This window comes from Elephantulus edwardii, unplaced genomic scaffold (assembly GCF_000299155.1).
Source record: "Elephantulus edwardii isolate Elephantulus edwardi_28Jun2011 unplaced genomic scaffold, EleEdw1.0 scaffold00100, whole genome shotgun sequence".
In the NCBI taxonomy this organism is placed as follows: Eukaryota; Metazoa; Chordata; class Mammalia; order Macroscelidea; family Macroscelididae; genus Elephantulus; species Elephantulus edwardii.
The window spans coordinates 363385-379695 of record NW_006399850.1 but is presented as its reverse complement, the minus strand read 5'-3'; the positions used below and the strand labels follow the sequence as shown (position 1 = coordinate 379695).

The 16311-nt window shown below is 35.5% G+C and overlaps 1 protein-coding gene and 1 pseudogene across 1 annotated transcript in view; one reads left to right on the top strand and one right to left on the bottom strand.

Annotated features, from left to right (window-relative positions):
* LOC102856204 overlaps nucleotides 1–14171 on the top strand; it is a 62247-nt gene extending 48076 nt beyond the window's left edge. Inside the window, exons 4-8 of the mRNA XM_006891576.1 lie at nucleotides 26–147; nucleotides 2230–2340; nucleotides 3487–3593; nucleotides 9944–10034; nucleotides 14049–14171. Of these exons, the coding sequence (XP_006891638.1) occupies nucleotides 26–147; nucleotides 2230–2340; nucleotides 3487–3593; nucleotides 9944–10034; nucleotides 14049–14171 (554 nt within the window). The remainder of the gene's footprint in view (nucleotides 1–25; nucleotides 148–2229; nucleotides 2341–3486; nucleotides 3594–9943; nucleotides 10035–14048) is intronic.
* Nucleotides 8777–9042, bottom strand: LOC102872047 (annotated as a pseudogene).
* Nucleotides 14172–16311: the final 2140 nt, after the last annotated feature.

Genomic DNA, 16311 nt, shown 5'->3' with positions numbered 1-16311 from the left:
TGTTCACTCTGTTTTAATTCTCCAGGATTTATTTCTCATTCTTTCTCCCTTGTGGAATTGAAGTTTATATATAATCATGTACTCCCTGATCTGTCAGGAAAGATCTTGGTTGACATTGGCTCCAGACTTGGCACAGTTCTCTATGGGGTAAAGTCCAGCTTATGATTATACTCAACATTTGGAAATTGCCTGCTACCATCCAAGGTGACAGGTTGGCTTTGTTTGTTGGAGGAACAGAATATTAAGGTTAACATTGCTTTGCATAGGTTGCCACTTCAGTTCTGTTTAATGGAAATAATTGACTTTGTTCTTTCAAAGACCAGCTGCCTGATCTCCTTTATTTAGTAGTTTATCTCTGCAGCACAAATGAACAATACCAACAACACACTTTGTTATTTTATCAGTCACTATTGCCCTTGTAACCTCTTTCTTTGTACTGTACTAAGTAGCTTATGCTGAGTTTTGATAAGAGAAAGCTCCTGGAAAACTACAAATGGGTTACTTGACTTGGGAAACCACTGGATAGCCATAAGCAAGTCAGTTAACATTTCTACATACAGTTTCTCACCTGCAAGCCAACTCAATGACACTTCTTCCTCCCATTTGCTGTGTTCTAAAGTTTGAATGTAATTATTTTTCCTTTAATTTAAATCATCAGCATTTCTAAAGTACTTAATTGATTTTATCAAAAAACTAAAATGTAGTTTCTGGTTGTCATTAACAGACTTGATAAAACATGTGGCCAACAGCAGTAGAGGCTCATGCCAGAAACAGGGATTGTTGCCTGCTCTAAACAGAAACAGTTAACTCTTTAATGATTATTTTTCATTGCTAAAACTTTTATTGTGTAGTTTTGAAAGAAAGCTGTAATATAAAAGACGAAATCTCAGATGGTTTTTGTTTAAAGAACTTAGAAGATTAGGATTGTTTACCTTATTAAAAATCCACTCTTGTCTGTTTTCTGATTAGAAAAGAATAAAGTTGAAATAATTGTGGCTCTTCAATCATGGTGGCAGCTTTGATAAATTTGAATATATTGTTATTTTCTAGCAATTGAGTACTGATTTCAGTCAGCAAAATGTTAATAGCTACATATGCAGTTTAATGTAACATCCATGATGAGTGAACAACAGATACAAATTTGGTTTTTGTGTAAATATAAGTTGATCTAAATTTCAGGAAATTGTTTGACTTATTCTTTCCTTCCAGGTTATTATTATTTTGTTACTTTACCCCCCCCCCAAAAAAAAGATAAATACCAATATATAGCTCTTCCCCTCCACCCCCAGGCACCATGCCAAAAGGTTGGAGAAATAAGCACAGCTGTAGGGCACCTTATTCCTTCCTCTAAACCCTTGTGCCTTTTCTTTCCTGCCTTCTGACAGCTTTAATACATTTTAACTGCCTATTTGCTCTTAACTACTATACCTTTACTAACTAATCTAGCTTGGAAACTTTCTAGGGTTAACTAATCCAGTCCCAGAATTAACTACCTCTACATGATGGGGGTTTTTTCCCTTAATAAAATTTCTTTCTTTGCTAGATGATAACAATAAAATACAAATATATAATCACTTCTCAGTTATCCTTATTAACCAGTTGGCTATCTGACATAATTCTTGACTCTGAACTAACTTCCCAAACTCAACTAGTCTAGGCCTCAGGCTACTTTGCTCGAGTATCAGAGTGTGATGCTCTGATCACCTTCAACAAGTGTTTGAAGTACTCTTCTGATCAACAAGCTTGTGTCATCTACATTATGCAGATTTTTGATAAATTTTCCTCCAGTCCTGATGTCACATTCTTCTTATACTCCAGATTCTCAAATGATTTACTCAGGATACAGATTGGAATTTTTTTACTCTATTTCCCACAGTAATTCCTTTCTTTCCCCCCTCCCCCATGTGATTTAATGAAGGAATTATCAAAAAGAATCTGTCATCTTTTTTCTCATTTTAAACTTTATTGGTTAAATATTTTTACCAGGAAAAATAAGAGATCGGTCTTTAAAATACAGCTACTTTTGAATAAAAGAAACTGTAATCAAGTCCCTTATCAGTAAGAGTCTTTAAGTTCTTAAGGTTGTTTCACAGAGACTACACAATGTTATTATTTATCTTTCACTTTAGTTTTACTGTATTAATTGATATTTAAAATTTTGACTTTTTAAATTACAAATGGAAATGAACTTAATTAAAAGTTAATATTTTTCCACCGTAAATATTTTAGGGTTATCTTTACAGTTCAGCATTGCAACTGTATGGAGTTGAAATGAATGAAGACTTTTGCCAGTTGCAGGAAATGGTCATTAAAAAGTACCAGTTTGCTGACCGAATAAAGGTACTATTTTAAATATGTATTTTTTAATTTGTTATATAACATAATTTAGTCAAATCTCTTCTGAACTAGAGCTGAAAAATCTTTTTTAACAATCTTGGTAGAAACAGATTGAACTCATTTAATTTTTTTCCCCCTCGAAAAGTGGCATTTATTTAAAGGGGGGGGAAAAGACAATATATCCAACTCTTGGCTCCTTTCCCTCCCCCTCTCCTGCACGTGCCTTCTAGGACTGGACCCTGGGCCAGGGCTAGATAGCAAGACAGATGGCCCTTCTTAGATGAGGTCAGCAATGTTGAGGGACATCTCCTAATTGGTGTTGTAGAAGGCCAGCCATCTTGTTAATAACCACACTCTTAAGGCAAAACACATCCACCACAGCCAATTTTGTGGATATAGTTTTCCCTGTTGGTGGGAAGGTCATAGTTGATGACTAAAGAAAAATATACAACGCTTCACAAATTTGTGTGTTATCCTTGCGGAGGGGCCGTGCTAATCTTCTCCATATTGTTTGACTTTTAGTATATGTACTGCCAAAGCGAACACACTCACTTAGTATTTTAAAATAGTTATAAAAATTTATTTGTAAAGTTTCATCTCATGCATATTTCTCTTCCTACCTACTTTTACTAATAAGTAGATATCCTTCTTTTTCTTCATGTCAGCTATAGTATTGTTAGCCACATTTTTTAAAATCTGTATATGATAGTAAGAAATGTATATGTTTTTAATTAAACTATGTATGTTGAAAATAAGGAAAAGACTTAAGTAATGCTCATAATTTATTTTCTTTTTCTGAGCTTGCAGGAGGAATTGTAAATGATACAAAACTCTGGTTATGGGGGAAATGAATGTCCTGGGTTATCTCTTTCCTTGTTATGAAAGGGAATTTTTTTTTAATGAGCTTCTTTTAGGAATGGAGGACTAATAGAAAAATTTTTATTGTTTCACTAATGATCCTAATGGCAGCCAAGAGAAATACTATTGTTGTTATTCAGTGTCATCAAGTTAACTGCAACTTGTAGCAAGCCTATGAACAAGTGATCAGAACCTTGCCCTATCCATTTTTATCCTCATGATCTCTTGTGTGATTTTTTTGTGTGTGATATATCAGCTTTTTTTTACTTATGTGAGCTCATTCTTCTTTAGGTGCTTCACGCAGACATCTGTACCCAGGATTCACTTCTGCAAAATGCTGATGTTGTTATAATGAATAATGTGTTTGAATATTTTCTTAATGAGGCAGAACAAGCCAGGTATGTTACTCATTCAAGCAGGAAACGTATCATTAAAAATTTATCCAGTAAGACATGAATAAAGATTGTTACAGTAGAAATGTTTTTGTATTAAAAACAACCTGAACTTTGAGATTATACCGATAAGGAAATATAGTGTATGCAGAAAACCAAACTCAATGTCATCAGGTTTATTCCAAACATAGCAACCCTCCACTGGGTTTCTGAGGCTGTAAGTTTTTAGGAAAGGACACTGCCCATCTTCCTTCTGTGAAGTAGCTCATGGATTCAAATTGTTAACTTTTTGATTAGCAGCACAACACAGTATACTGTAAAACCAAATTATATTGTCCATTTTGCAAAATATTAAATAGAAACTTTTAGCAATTAGGAATGCATAAGACACTAATTCCCAGGGGCCCTTATACCCTTTTTCTCCCTCAATTTTCTTTTCTATTAAATAACATGTATTGCTATGCTATCTTAAAATGATAATGTTGCAACTCATAATGACCCTTTGTACAACAGCTCTGAACCCTGCTCTATCCTATGCCAACCTCATTGTCTCCAATACACCCACCCTCATTACCCTAGGCACCTGAGTCAATCCATCTCATCCAGGATCTTCCTCTTTTATGTTGTCCCTCCACCCTCCCAAGCATGATGTCCCTCTCTTAGGACTAGTTCCTCCTTGTATTATGCCCCAAGTATATCAAATGGAGCTTTAGAATCTTTGCCTCCAAGGAGCAGCCTTGTTTCACCCTCTCCAGGATGAAGCTATTTGTTCTAGCAGTCCATGGTATATTGAATACTTGTCTTCAGCACCACAACCCAAAGGCATCAATTCTCCTTCTATCATTCCTACTGATGCTGATAAATGAATATAGGGAGCCTAGTGGAGAGGAGTTGCATTGGCAGCCCAAAGGTTTTCAGTTCAAATATACTATACTCTGCGGAAGAAAGATAGGCAGTCTCCTCCCATGCAATATATAGCCTCTGAAAACCTGCTGGAGAGTTAGTTGTGAGTTGGTTCAACTCAAAGGCACTTAACAATAACAAAAAACATAAATTAATATAAAACCAGATATAAGGACAGTATCTTGGAAAACAATATTAATTACTCAACTTAAAAGGTGTGCTTTAGGTAGTGACAGTAGGTTCCTGGAGTTTGTTCTACTATTCAGATAAAACTAACAAATAATCTGACTTCCCTGTCACAATGTAATGCTTTATGGCCCATCAGAACCTATCCATATCCCAACAAGCCTACTGCCATTGAGTCCATTCTAATTCATAGCAACCCTAGAGTCTCTGTAGTATAATTAACTATAGGATTTCCATGACTGTAAATCTTTTTTTTTTCTTGTTGTGTACCATCAAATCGGATCCAGCCGACACAGGAGGAGATTGCTACTTCTTCTCCAGTGGAGCGTCTTGTGGATTTGAACTGCCCTCCTTTAGGGTTGCAGCACAGCTTCTTGGCTCCTGATGGCTGTAAATCTTTACAGAAGCAGACAGCCACATCATTTTCCCATGTAACAACTGATGGGTTTAAATTAGTGATGTTTTGGTTACCGGCTTAATGCTTAACCCACTTTAAAATTGGAACTGACTCATAGTTGACCCTCTCTTGAGTTTCTGAGACTGTGAACCATAAAGGAAAGGATTGCTGGTCCTTTTCCCTTGGAGGTAGTGGCAGGTTCAAACTGCCAGAGAGGCTCAGCTGTTGAGTTAGTAGTACAGCATCCTATGAGCTGTACCACTAGGACTCTCTTCTGTAGTTCTCTAACTAGAAAATTCCAGTAGACAACATGTTGGTAAGAGTGGAAATTCAGAATGAGAGAGGGAAACCTCAATGAGATGAATTGACACAATGACTCTAACAGTGAGTTCAAGTGTGTCAGAAATGGTGAGAATTGCACAGGACAGGGGAAGGTTCAGACCCGTTGCTCTGTGAATTTTAGTCATTTTGATGGCACCTAACAACAAGAACTTTAGTCTAAGATGCTGATTTTTTTGATAAGTCAGGATTGCTGATTTCTTACTTATTCTAGTGACATGTATATACTGGATGCAGAATGCACAGCTCCTTCCATAAGTGTGAAAGTGAGTTACACTAAAACATTTGGGTTAATAAATCAGTAACACTTCAACTACAGAAAATGAACAATGTACATTATTATATACTGTAATAGTACACAATAGGATCTTGAATGCTTGTCACCTTCTTATCTGTTGCATTCTTTCAGATACAAACATACGCAGTCATACCCATTACTATTAAATTAGGGCCACTATGAAATATTGGACAATGACTAAAAATGATACAAGAATCATTAATCTATTTTATTTGCAGTGTTGGAAAAGAGTATTGGACTGCCAAAAGAACAAATCGGTCTGTTCTGGAGAAAGGGAAAACAGGATGAAAATATTCAATATTATTTTTTAAAAAATTTTATTATTTTTGTGTACATGTACCGTCAAATCAGATCTGACTGGTACAGGAGGAGATTGCCCCTCCTTCCCCAGCAGAACATCTGGTGGATTCGAACCGTGCACCTCTGGGATTGTAGTTGCAGCTTCTTGCCACTAGGCCACCAGAGCTCCCCTGAAAATATTCAATATTATTGAAATAACTTGGTTCATGCTGTGAAAACTGATCTTTCGTCTGGTTCAAAAAAACATCATCTCATTATAGTTGAGTTTTGAATATAGTTATTTCAATAATAGTGTCTTTTTATAACATAATTTCCAGTGAACAAAGTAAAATTAACCTATTGTTTTTTAAAATTAATGACAGCCCAAATATTACATAATTGTTAGAGAATTAAATACTAAGTTTATATAGGAAATGTTAAGGAAAAAAACTTAAACTTTTAAGAGGTCCTTTATAGAAAGATTTCAGTGCTGAAGAATAGTTAAAGCTGTTGCTAAACTTAAAACTATAAAATTTTAAGTATGTTTGAATTGTTTTTAAATTTTTCTGCTACATCTTTCAAAGACTTTATTATTCACCACATAGGTATTACTTACGTGTGTTGGTTCAGTCTTGAATTCTAAATATAGTTTAGACTCATAGTTAATTTATTGTCTTCATTGTGAATGACTATATGGGAGTAATTTAAGAAGTCATAGTAGGATATTAAAAGACTAGAATCATTCTGGTAATTCTTACAATTCACCTATATTAATTCTTCAAAGAAAATAAATGGTATCACATTTAATCTTCAAAAGCTTATAATCTAAATAAGGTGTTAGTATATTAAAAAAAATCTCAGTCCATCACTAATAATAGAAGAAAAGGCTTAAGCTTCAGAATAAGCTGAGTATCATTATTGGGTAATATATCAGATTTGCAGAACAATTTTTAGTTTAAGGGTTCTTTCTTTGTAATTTGTTGTTGTTATGTGCCATTGAGCTGAATACCATTACTGGGTAATATGCCGGTTTGCAGAACAATTTTTAGTTTAATGGTTCTTTCTTTGTAGTTTAGATAAGTAAAATAGATGCAAGTGCTATAATGAAAGTTTACTAAAAACAGCAGATACTATATTTAGAGCCATACCCAGCCACACAATATGCACAGCTTCTTCATTCTTATTTAATATACTTGTATATGTGTCATATTTAAGAATAACAAATAACCCTAACTCAAGCAATGGGATTTGTTATTAAACGAACCATCTGATTTTAGATTTAACCCAAGAGAAGAAAAAAAAACTCTACTATTTTACCTGTTAAGCTCCAGAATTCACTAAACCTACCAACTGTCTCTATAACAAAAATATGAGTGATGCTCTTGCCCACCAGAGGGGATGTACATCTCTGCTTTGCTTGATGGTTACTACTCTATCAAGACTTATTTGTACACAGTTTAGAAATCTAGGTCATGTCTGTACTAAAGGTTAAACAATTGAACATACAAACATATGTGAGCAGTATTCCATTTTGCTTTGAAACTAGCTTGTCCCACTTACCTTCTCAAGTGTCATGTCAAAAACCCTTCCACCAAATATTGTTGTCACCTGCGTCAACACATAGCAAACCTATGTACCACAGAATACAACCCTGTCCCGTCCTGTGTCATCCTCACTATCTCTGTAGGGCGTATTATTTTAGTCACTTTCTGTAGCCATCTCATTGTCTTCCTCTCCTTTGTGGAACCTGTATTTTTCTGAGCATGATGTATTTCAGCAGAGACTGATTCCTCTGATAGCTTCCTCTGATAGGGGGAAGTCTAGCTGTCCCTGCCTTCAAAGAACATCCTCCAAGATTTGTCTGTTTTTTTGGCAGTCCATGGCATAGTATGTGTTTTTCATCAAAACCACATTGGGAGCCAAATAAAGTATGACTTTACTTTTGATGTTATATTTAAAGAGCTTACATGAAACCAGTTGCCATGGAGTTAATTCCAACTCAAGGGAGCCCATGTGTGTAAGAGTAGAATTGTCCTCCTCAGGTTTTCTGTGACTTGAGCTTTTGAAAGTAGACCACCTTTCTTCAGAAGCATTTCAGGGGGAACGCAAACTTTCAACCTTTTAATCCTGTATAGTAACTTTTTGACCACGCTGAGACTCCTGATCTTTATATTTTATCCTTCTTGTTAATCTTTGCTTGATGTTTGTCTCTATGATTTTTCCTTATGACTCTTCCCCACCTCTACTTATAACAGTCTCAGCCCTGTCCCTGTTTAATAATGCTGATTTGAACAAAAGTCATAGGAATTTAACATCCATTAACTGCTGCACCTTATGAGTAACAGCAGAACATTGTCCAATACAGTGCTGGAACTTGATATTCTTAATTGACAGACACTCAAAATATGGCTGAGGAGGACCTCTCTCCTTATAAAAAAAGAGTCAGCCTTAATTGATGTAGGTGGATAAACTCTAAGACTTTCATTTTCTGATTTGGCCTGACTCAATGAGTATAACTGCAAACATCCATTAGTAATCAGAATGTGAAATATATGAAATGTGAATTAAGGAAAATTGGAGATTATAAATAATAGAACTTTTTTTTTAATTTGTTAATTTCTTTCTAACTACAACAAACTGGTACAGAGGAAAATCCTATACAAAACACAATAAAGGTTCAAAGATGGAGGCATTCCCTTAGCAAGGCTGAAGATTTCAGTCTCTGTAATTTAGGCTGCGGTCTTTGTTTTTGGATGGATCACTTGGTGTATGGGCATTGTCCATGCTTTAACCAGATTTGAACAGAAGAATGGTAACTTGGTCCAGATAGAAATAGATGAAGTGCTTAGTTTCATGTGTCATGTAACTACTGAAGTTTCTCCCCACGATGCAGTGCCAGGTGGGGTTGTACTTCTTGTCATCCTCCTTGATGTGGGCCACGACGTCCTTCTCTATGTTATATTTCTGCAATGCCTGGGTCTCACATTCCACCAAGTTCAGTTACATCTTCTCTACATGTTTACATTTTTGATCACTGCCTTTCAGTTGCACATGGTTACCACAGAGCAGGGACTAAGCTACTGAGATGGTTTTCAGGGGGAGGCATTAGAGCGACTCAAGCCCACTGGACCACTCTTGAAGCTATGGCACATCTTAAAAATAAATTAACTAGAGCTCTTAAAGATCAATATCCTAAGTGATGGTGGTGTTTTGTGCCATAGCAGCAACTGCAACTCAGCAACACTATGAATAACAGATTGGAGCCTTGCCTTATCCTGCACGGTCCTCAAGGTCTCTGACATGCAAACCCAGTTACAGTCACTGTGTCAATCCATCTTGTTAGGGGTCTTCCTCTCTTTCTCTGACACTCCATCTTCCCCAGCATAGTGTCTTTTTCCAAGGACCGGCCCATCCTGACAGCATACCCAAAGTATGTGAGATGCAGTTTCAGTATATTTGCCTCTATTCTGGTATTGACCAGTCATTGGTGTTGTTGGTAGGATGTTGTGCTGCTAACTCAAAGATGACTCTTAGTTCATTCAAATATACCAGCAGCAACATGGGAGAAAGATGGGCAATTTCCTCCTGTGTGATTTATACACAGTGTATGAAAAAACACTGGAGGGTCAGCTCTGACTCAGTTCTTTGACTAGATGGCAATTAGGTTTTTTTAAATATGCTGATGTTATGTGCCTTTGAGTAATTCTTATCCTTGGTGATAAGAATAATACTGGAAATTACTGCTAGAATTATACAATTCTGCAGTGACTTACATATTGGAAATACTTTAAAAAATAACAAAAAACAAGCAAAACCGCAATCTTATTTCCTCCTGACAAAATTTTTAACTTATTCCAGATATCTAAGATGCTACCTAAGCTGCACTTTCTTTTTCTAATTTTTTTCCCTTTGACAGTGTCTGGTAATCTAAAATCCATTTTTAATATCTTATAGAGCCTGGGAATATATCAGCCATCATGTGAGGAAACAAGGATCATTATTAATTACTGTACCAAGTCTTCAAGAGGCTCTCTCAGGTCTTCAGGTATATATGTCTCCTTTCCAATATTTTTAGTGTCAAAATGTTTATACGTCTATTACAATATTCTAAAAATGTCTGTCTAAAAACATTGACACATAATAGAGGTTAATATCACAGCCTTCTGGCTTAAGTACTGGTTTATGGTTTCTTCACTGGCTTCAGGACATCTAAAATTCTAATTCTTATATTGCTATAAAGTAGCCCTGGTAGTGCAATTATTAAGTGCTTGGCCACTAACTGAAAAATTGGTAGTTCACTTGTACCTCAATGCCTCCACAGGAGAAAGATCTAATGATTTGCTCTGATAAAGAATAAAATGGGGGGTGGGGGGGACACCAAGACAACAAAATCCATGTTGCTATGGAGTTGATTCCAACTCATAGTGACCATGTAAGACCGAGTATAATTGCTCCAAAGAGTTTCCAAAGTTGTGATCTTTATGGAATCCAGCTGCCAAATCTTTCTTCCACAGAGCAGCTCAGGAGTTGAACTGTCAGCCTTTCTATTAGAATCCAAGTATTTAACTACTGTGTCACTAGTGTTCCTTCCTGTAAAAAAGTACAGAAAGGCTAGAAACTCCTTTGTAGCAGTTCCACTTTGTCTGTCTAGAGTCAAAATTGACTTGGTGGCACCCAGCAACCACAACATATTGATAAAAATGCTCTTGCTTCTCTACCCAGTTTTTACAATTGTAGAACTTTAGTTTTAAGTATATAAAAGTTATTGAATATTATTAGAGGCTTAAGAATATCCACAGTCCCATGGTTTGAATCCACCAGATGCTCTGCAGGAGAACGAAGGGCACTTTCCTCCTGTACCATTCAGATCCGATTTGAAGGTGCCAAGGAACGTTCTGAGATCTACGAAGCATTTGAAAACATCTATCCTATTCTAAAAGGCTTTAAAAAAGCCTAAGTGTATCATTCAGTGTATCACAGTATGCTGATCTGAATATGTACCTCGGCCCAGCAAAGGAATTGCTGGGCTCTCTGACCTTTAATTGTGCATTATCTATGTACATTTTGAATTAATAAAGTCTATGTGAGTAGCTATGCTTATTGAAATGGAAAAAAAAAAGAATATCCACAGCACAGAATTGTTCAAGGCTTTTAGAATCAAGTAAGCGAACAGAAGTCTCACATACTATTTGCAGTTTAACTTCTAGGTCAGTTTGAAATCTTGTACAGTCCACTTCTTTGTTCCTCAAATTATCCATATAAAATAAAGTTTATATTTTATAGTAAGATTCAGACCAATAAATTAACCCTTATGTGAAGGTTAATTAGTATTCATAAAGTACTAAAAAATTCCTAGATGAAAGGAGCCCTGGTAATACACTGATGAAGCACTTGGCTGCTAACCAGATGTTAGCAATTCAGATCAATCATCCCATTCCATGTAAGAAAGATGTCTACAGTTTGCTCTTGCAAATAGTAGAAGGCAGTTTGCTTCTGTCTTAAGAGGGTCACTGTGAGTCAGAACTGGCTTAACAGCAACAAATTAATAATTTTTTTGTGTGTGTGAGAAAAATTTATATTTAGAATTAGTCAGCTGGACTCAGTTTAGATGATCCCAATTTTGTTGGCAACATCCAAAGCATCGTAGGCAGGAACAAGCCAAACAAAGACCTTCTTCTTTCCATCAGACCTAATCAAGGTGTTGACTTTGGCCGCATCAGTGTCATAGGTTTCCTTATAGCTTGTTTGATTTGGTGCTTGTTGGCCTTGACATCCACGATGAACACAAGCACGTTGTTATCTTCTATCTTTCTCACAGCTGACACTGTGATCAGGGGAAATTTGATGATGGCATAGTGGTCAAGCTTGTTTCTCCTGGGGGCGCTCATCCAGGGGTCTTTGGGTTGCCTTTAAAGTCTCAGCGTCTTAGGCTGCCAGAAGGTAGATGATGTGCAGCTCTTTTTTTTTTTTTTGTGGCTGTAGATGCCCTTCTGAACTGTATTCTTGGCCTTTAACACCTTTGATTTTGCATCAGTTTTGGGAAAGGCAGGGGTTTCTTTCTTTGTTTTTGGTGCTGTATTCGTAGAAAGCATTAGTATATTTTTTAAAAAAGACTTTTTTCATTAACAGTATACATTACAGTGCATTTGAGCATTGACAAATTTAAGAACCTGCTGCTGCTTACAAAAAAACGCCAAAACCTATCAAGTTACCAATCATATATTTTTAAAAGTTTTCATCAACTATGAAAATTACGAAAGTACCTAGTATTTGTTATAACAAAGGACTTAAAATATGTAAAGAAAAGATGTTACCCTTCCCTCCTGGTTCATTTGCATCACGATTGTCACTCTTTTAATGATCTGATCCAGCAGATGTTTCCATATTCATAAAACATACCTTTATAAATACAGTGTCTAACATATATTGTCATTTCCATATATGTTGAAATCATGTAGTGATTTTTCATTTAGCAAAAGCTATCTTAACAATTTATAAATATGTTCAGATGCTTTTTAGAAATTAGTATTTCTAAGAGAGTCCTTATATATAGAGTGCAATAACTTTATTCCATTCCTATTAAAGGAAACTCCTTTTAACAAGTATTTTCAGTGATGACTCGAGAATTTCCATGGTGTTTTTATATGAGGAAAGGGACCTTATAGAAGTTATGGGTAAATCCTTCTCAGTGATTTTTTTCTCAAGTGATTTCTGTGTCACCAGAGCTCCTTTATAAACAAAAGTAGCTGAAAATTTGCCTGTGTCCTCTAGATTTTCAAATATGTATTCATAGTATTCTGTTGTTATATCCTTTTGTGGCATCATTAATTTAATTTCTTATTTGTACTCCTTGCATCTTTTTTTTTTTTCGCTTTGTTAGACTTGCTAGTGACTTGTCAATTATATTAATCCTTTCAGAGAACCAATTTCCACTCTTGTTGATTTCTTTCTGCAATTTTTCTGATTTGTTTCATTTATACCTATTCTTTTTTACTTCCTCTCTTATGGAGACTGTAGGCTTTACTTGCTGTTCTTGTTCTAATTGTTGGCCATTTTGGGTTGAGGTATTAATTGATTTTGATTCTTCTTTTTGATGTGTGCATTTATTGCTGTAAATCAGCCTTTGAGTTTTGCTTTGTTTGTCCCCCAAAGATTGTGATAGTTGTGTTTTCATGCTCATTTGTTTCAAGAACTTTGTAATTACTATTTTTTTTCCTTCTTCTATTACCCAATAGTGTTCACGCAGGGTATTGCTTAGTTTCCTTGTACTTATTTTTTTCCCCTTGCTCTTCCTGTTGTTGATTTCTAATTGTATTGTGATCTGAGAAAAAGCTTTGTAGTATTTTGATGCTTTTTGTTTCATTAAGGCTTGTTTTATAACCTAACATATGGTCTGTTAAATACTATTAAGAAATCACTTGAGAAAGACTTCTCTTCCTCCATAATTTTTATCAGTTCCTTCTCCTTAAATAAAAACTTTAGCCTTCAAACCACAGTATCTCTAGAGCCATCCCTAAAAATATCTGTTTAAAGGAGTTTTTATTCTTCAGGAACTGATGTACCTAACAAATATATGTTTTTAGTCTTATTTTCTTCTCTTGGCTAACATTTTTACTTATTTGAATTTCTATGGTGTTATCTTTCTTCTTTGTCCATACTTTTTTTTTAAACAATTTCTGGTTAACATCCGTTTTTAATGTTTACTATGTAAGCAGATTTTCTGTGTCCTCTGTTTATTTTCGTTGGCTTTCATCTTTATTATTTAAACGTAATAATAATTATTATTAAACTAGTTGCATTAAAATAATTATTCCATTCTGTTTTCTTTATTCTTTCATATTTTAAAGTTGATTAACTAAGTCCCTAAACTACCAGCTCACCTTTTAGTATATACCACAATACCACAGGGAAATTATTTGTATGGCACCATGTACATCTAAGTCCTACCATTATAATAAAAATCTACTGTCTGTAATTACTGGATTAGTGATGATTTCTTAACATTCCAGAGAATAGCATCAGTCTGCAATTTTAATGTTTGTTTTTAAATTTTTTTTAGACTAATATACAGTTATCCCTCTGGGTTGAAGAGATACCTTTGACCTATGATGTCTACCCAGAAAAGGATATTGACAGAGAAGCTCTTGAACAAATTCATTTATATAAGATTCTACAGCACTAAAATAAAGTCGTGCCTTAGTGTATTGTTTTGTTGATTTTATTACAAACATAGCCCAAATACCCTAACATACTGTTTGTATATGTCTTTCAAGAACATAAGTACATACAGTTGTATATCTGTTAATAGTTATATAACTCTTGTTCTGTTTTTAATGTAATTAAAATATTTATCTGAAAATATTTGGTTAGCCTGTGTTGTGTTTTTTATTCTTTTCGAATACAAATATTTGCCACGAGCTGCAAAACTGTGTGGGGCATTCTACTCTATAATACAGGGTCACTGTGATCTAGTGGCTTAGTGGAAAGGAATTAATGCTGCCAAATCAAAGGCACGTGGTTCAAATCCACCATCTTCATGTGCAATTAATTGTCTCCCAACATCAGCTCTGGGGTCAGTTTCAACTTGATGCCACACATCAACAATTATGCATGGTAATGGACTTAATGGCAAAGAATTGGTGTCTAATTAGTTAATAAACTTAGGCAATACAGTACTCATTTTTAGTAATTTTTTTTCAACTATAAAGGTTTGATTTGTATAAAAAGAGCAGGAGTGATATGAGGATGGTTATAGCTGACCTTTACCAACTTCACAAATGAAGACTATCCCCAGAAACAGCATCAGCAACACAAAACCAGCTCCCATGAGGTCACGCTCCCACACATCTCTCTACTCATCTCAACACCAATCTTACTGCTTAACTGGGTCCAGAATCCAATAAGATAGTTCACAGACCACACAAAACCATATTACGGAAGTTAAAAAGCTATATAATTCAGATTAGTAGCAGAACACAAGGGAGCTCTGGTGGCTCTGCAATCCCAAAGGCATGTAGTTTGAATCCACCAGCTATTCCAGGAGAGAAGGATAGGGAATCTCCTCCTGTGCGATTAACTGCCTCTGAAAACCCTCTGGAGGGTCATCTATGGGTCGGTTCCGACTCAATGGTATACAGACAACAACAACGAACTGCAGAACACAGTCAAGACAGCTTCCAGAATGTGCTTATGGATGCCTTGGCCTTGAGCCTTGTGATTTTAGGCTAGTGTTACAAAGTTCTCAATTCTGCCAATATTGACTCTTTCCCCACCACCCAAGTTGTCCAGTAAGGTTAGGCAAAAGCTCTTAACTTAGCTCTGATTTTGTCTGTGGTGAGTAGCAATCCCAAGGTCAGCTCCATCTCATGTTGGGTTACTGGTCTTCTGCTTTAGCCATGGCTGCTGCTACCACCATAGATCTAGTTTACATAAGAATTTCAGACCCAAAAGATGTTCTACACTTTTGCTGCTTCTTTACTGGTGAGGAATATCTTCCTTTCTGCTACTACATCTCCTCAATTTAATGGTGAGAGTAGCAAATCCCCTTGTGGATTGATAAGACTAGCCAGTCCCCTTGTGGATAGGCTAACATGCCCTATTCTCTTATTCGCACCCATCCACATGGCAGAGTCAAATTCAATGGCAAGGAAAGCCATTTTGAACAATAAACTCCACAATCTGGATCTTTTTTTATGTCTTAACATGTTCTTAACATACTGACTTTTTTTTCTCAGCTAAATAACCATAAGAACCCTCCAGAACTCTTACTTGTTTTTCAATTCTCTCTTTTTTTCACCAGAAAATTCTGATACCTTAATTTCCCAAATCTTTAAACTCAACATAGACAGGCCTTTAGTTTCTCATCTCTGTACTGAAATTTGAAAAGTCTCCTTTAGTCTCCAGCAATCATAGGAATCACTCTTTTCCCATCTCTACAAAATTATTTTTCTGACAAGTAGGAGAAAACTATAGATTCAGATACTTTGTTCAGGTTTTTAGCTATTCAAGGAGAAAATTAATTCTTCTCTATTACACCTTGCTAGTGACAAGTCTCAGTAAAAATTAATTCTCTGACTTTTTTTTGTGAAATGGACAATCCAAATGTATGCTGACATACGTTTGGCTTTATCTTTTTAAAAATAATTCTACAACGTGGAGGAACCTTTAAAAAGTGAGTAGGTGGAGTTAAAATGAGTAAACTGAGAAATGAGAAAAATAATCTTGATACTTTGCCAGCATATACTGCTGGCTAATAATTAAACAATTTAGGTAATACTTCAAAGACTTTGAGAAAACGTGTAAAATCCATTTAATTACTTGTT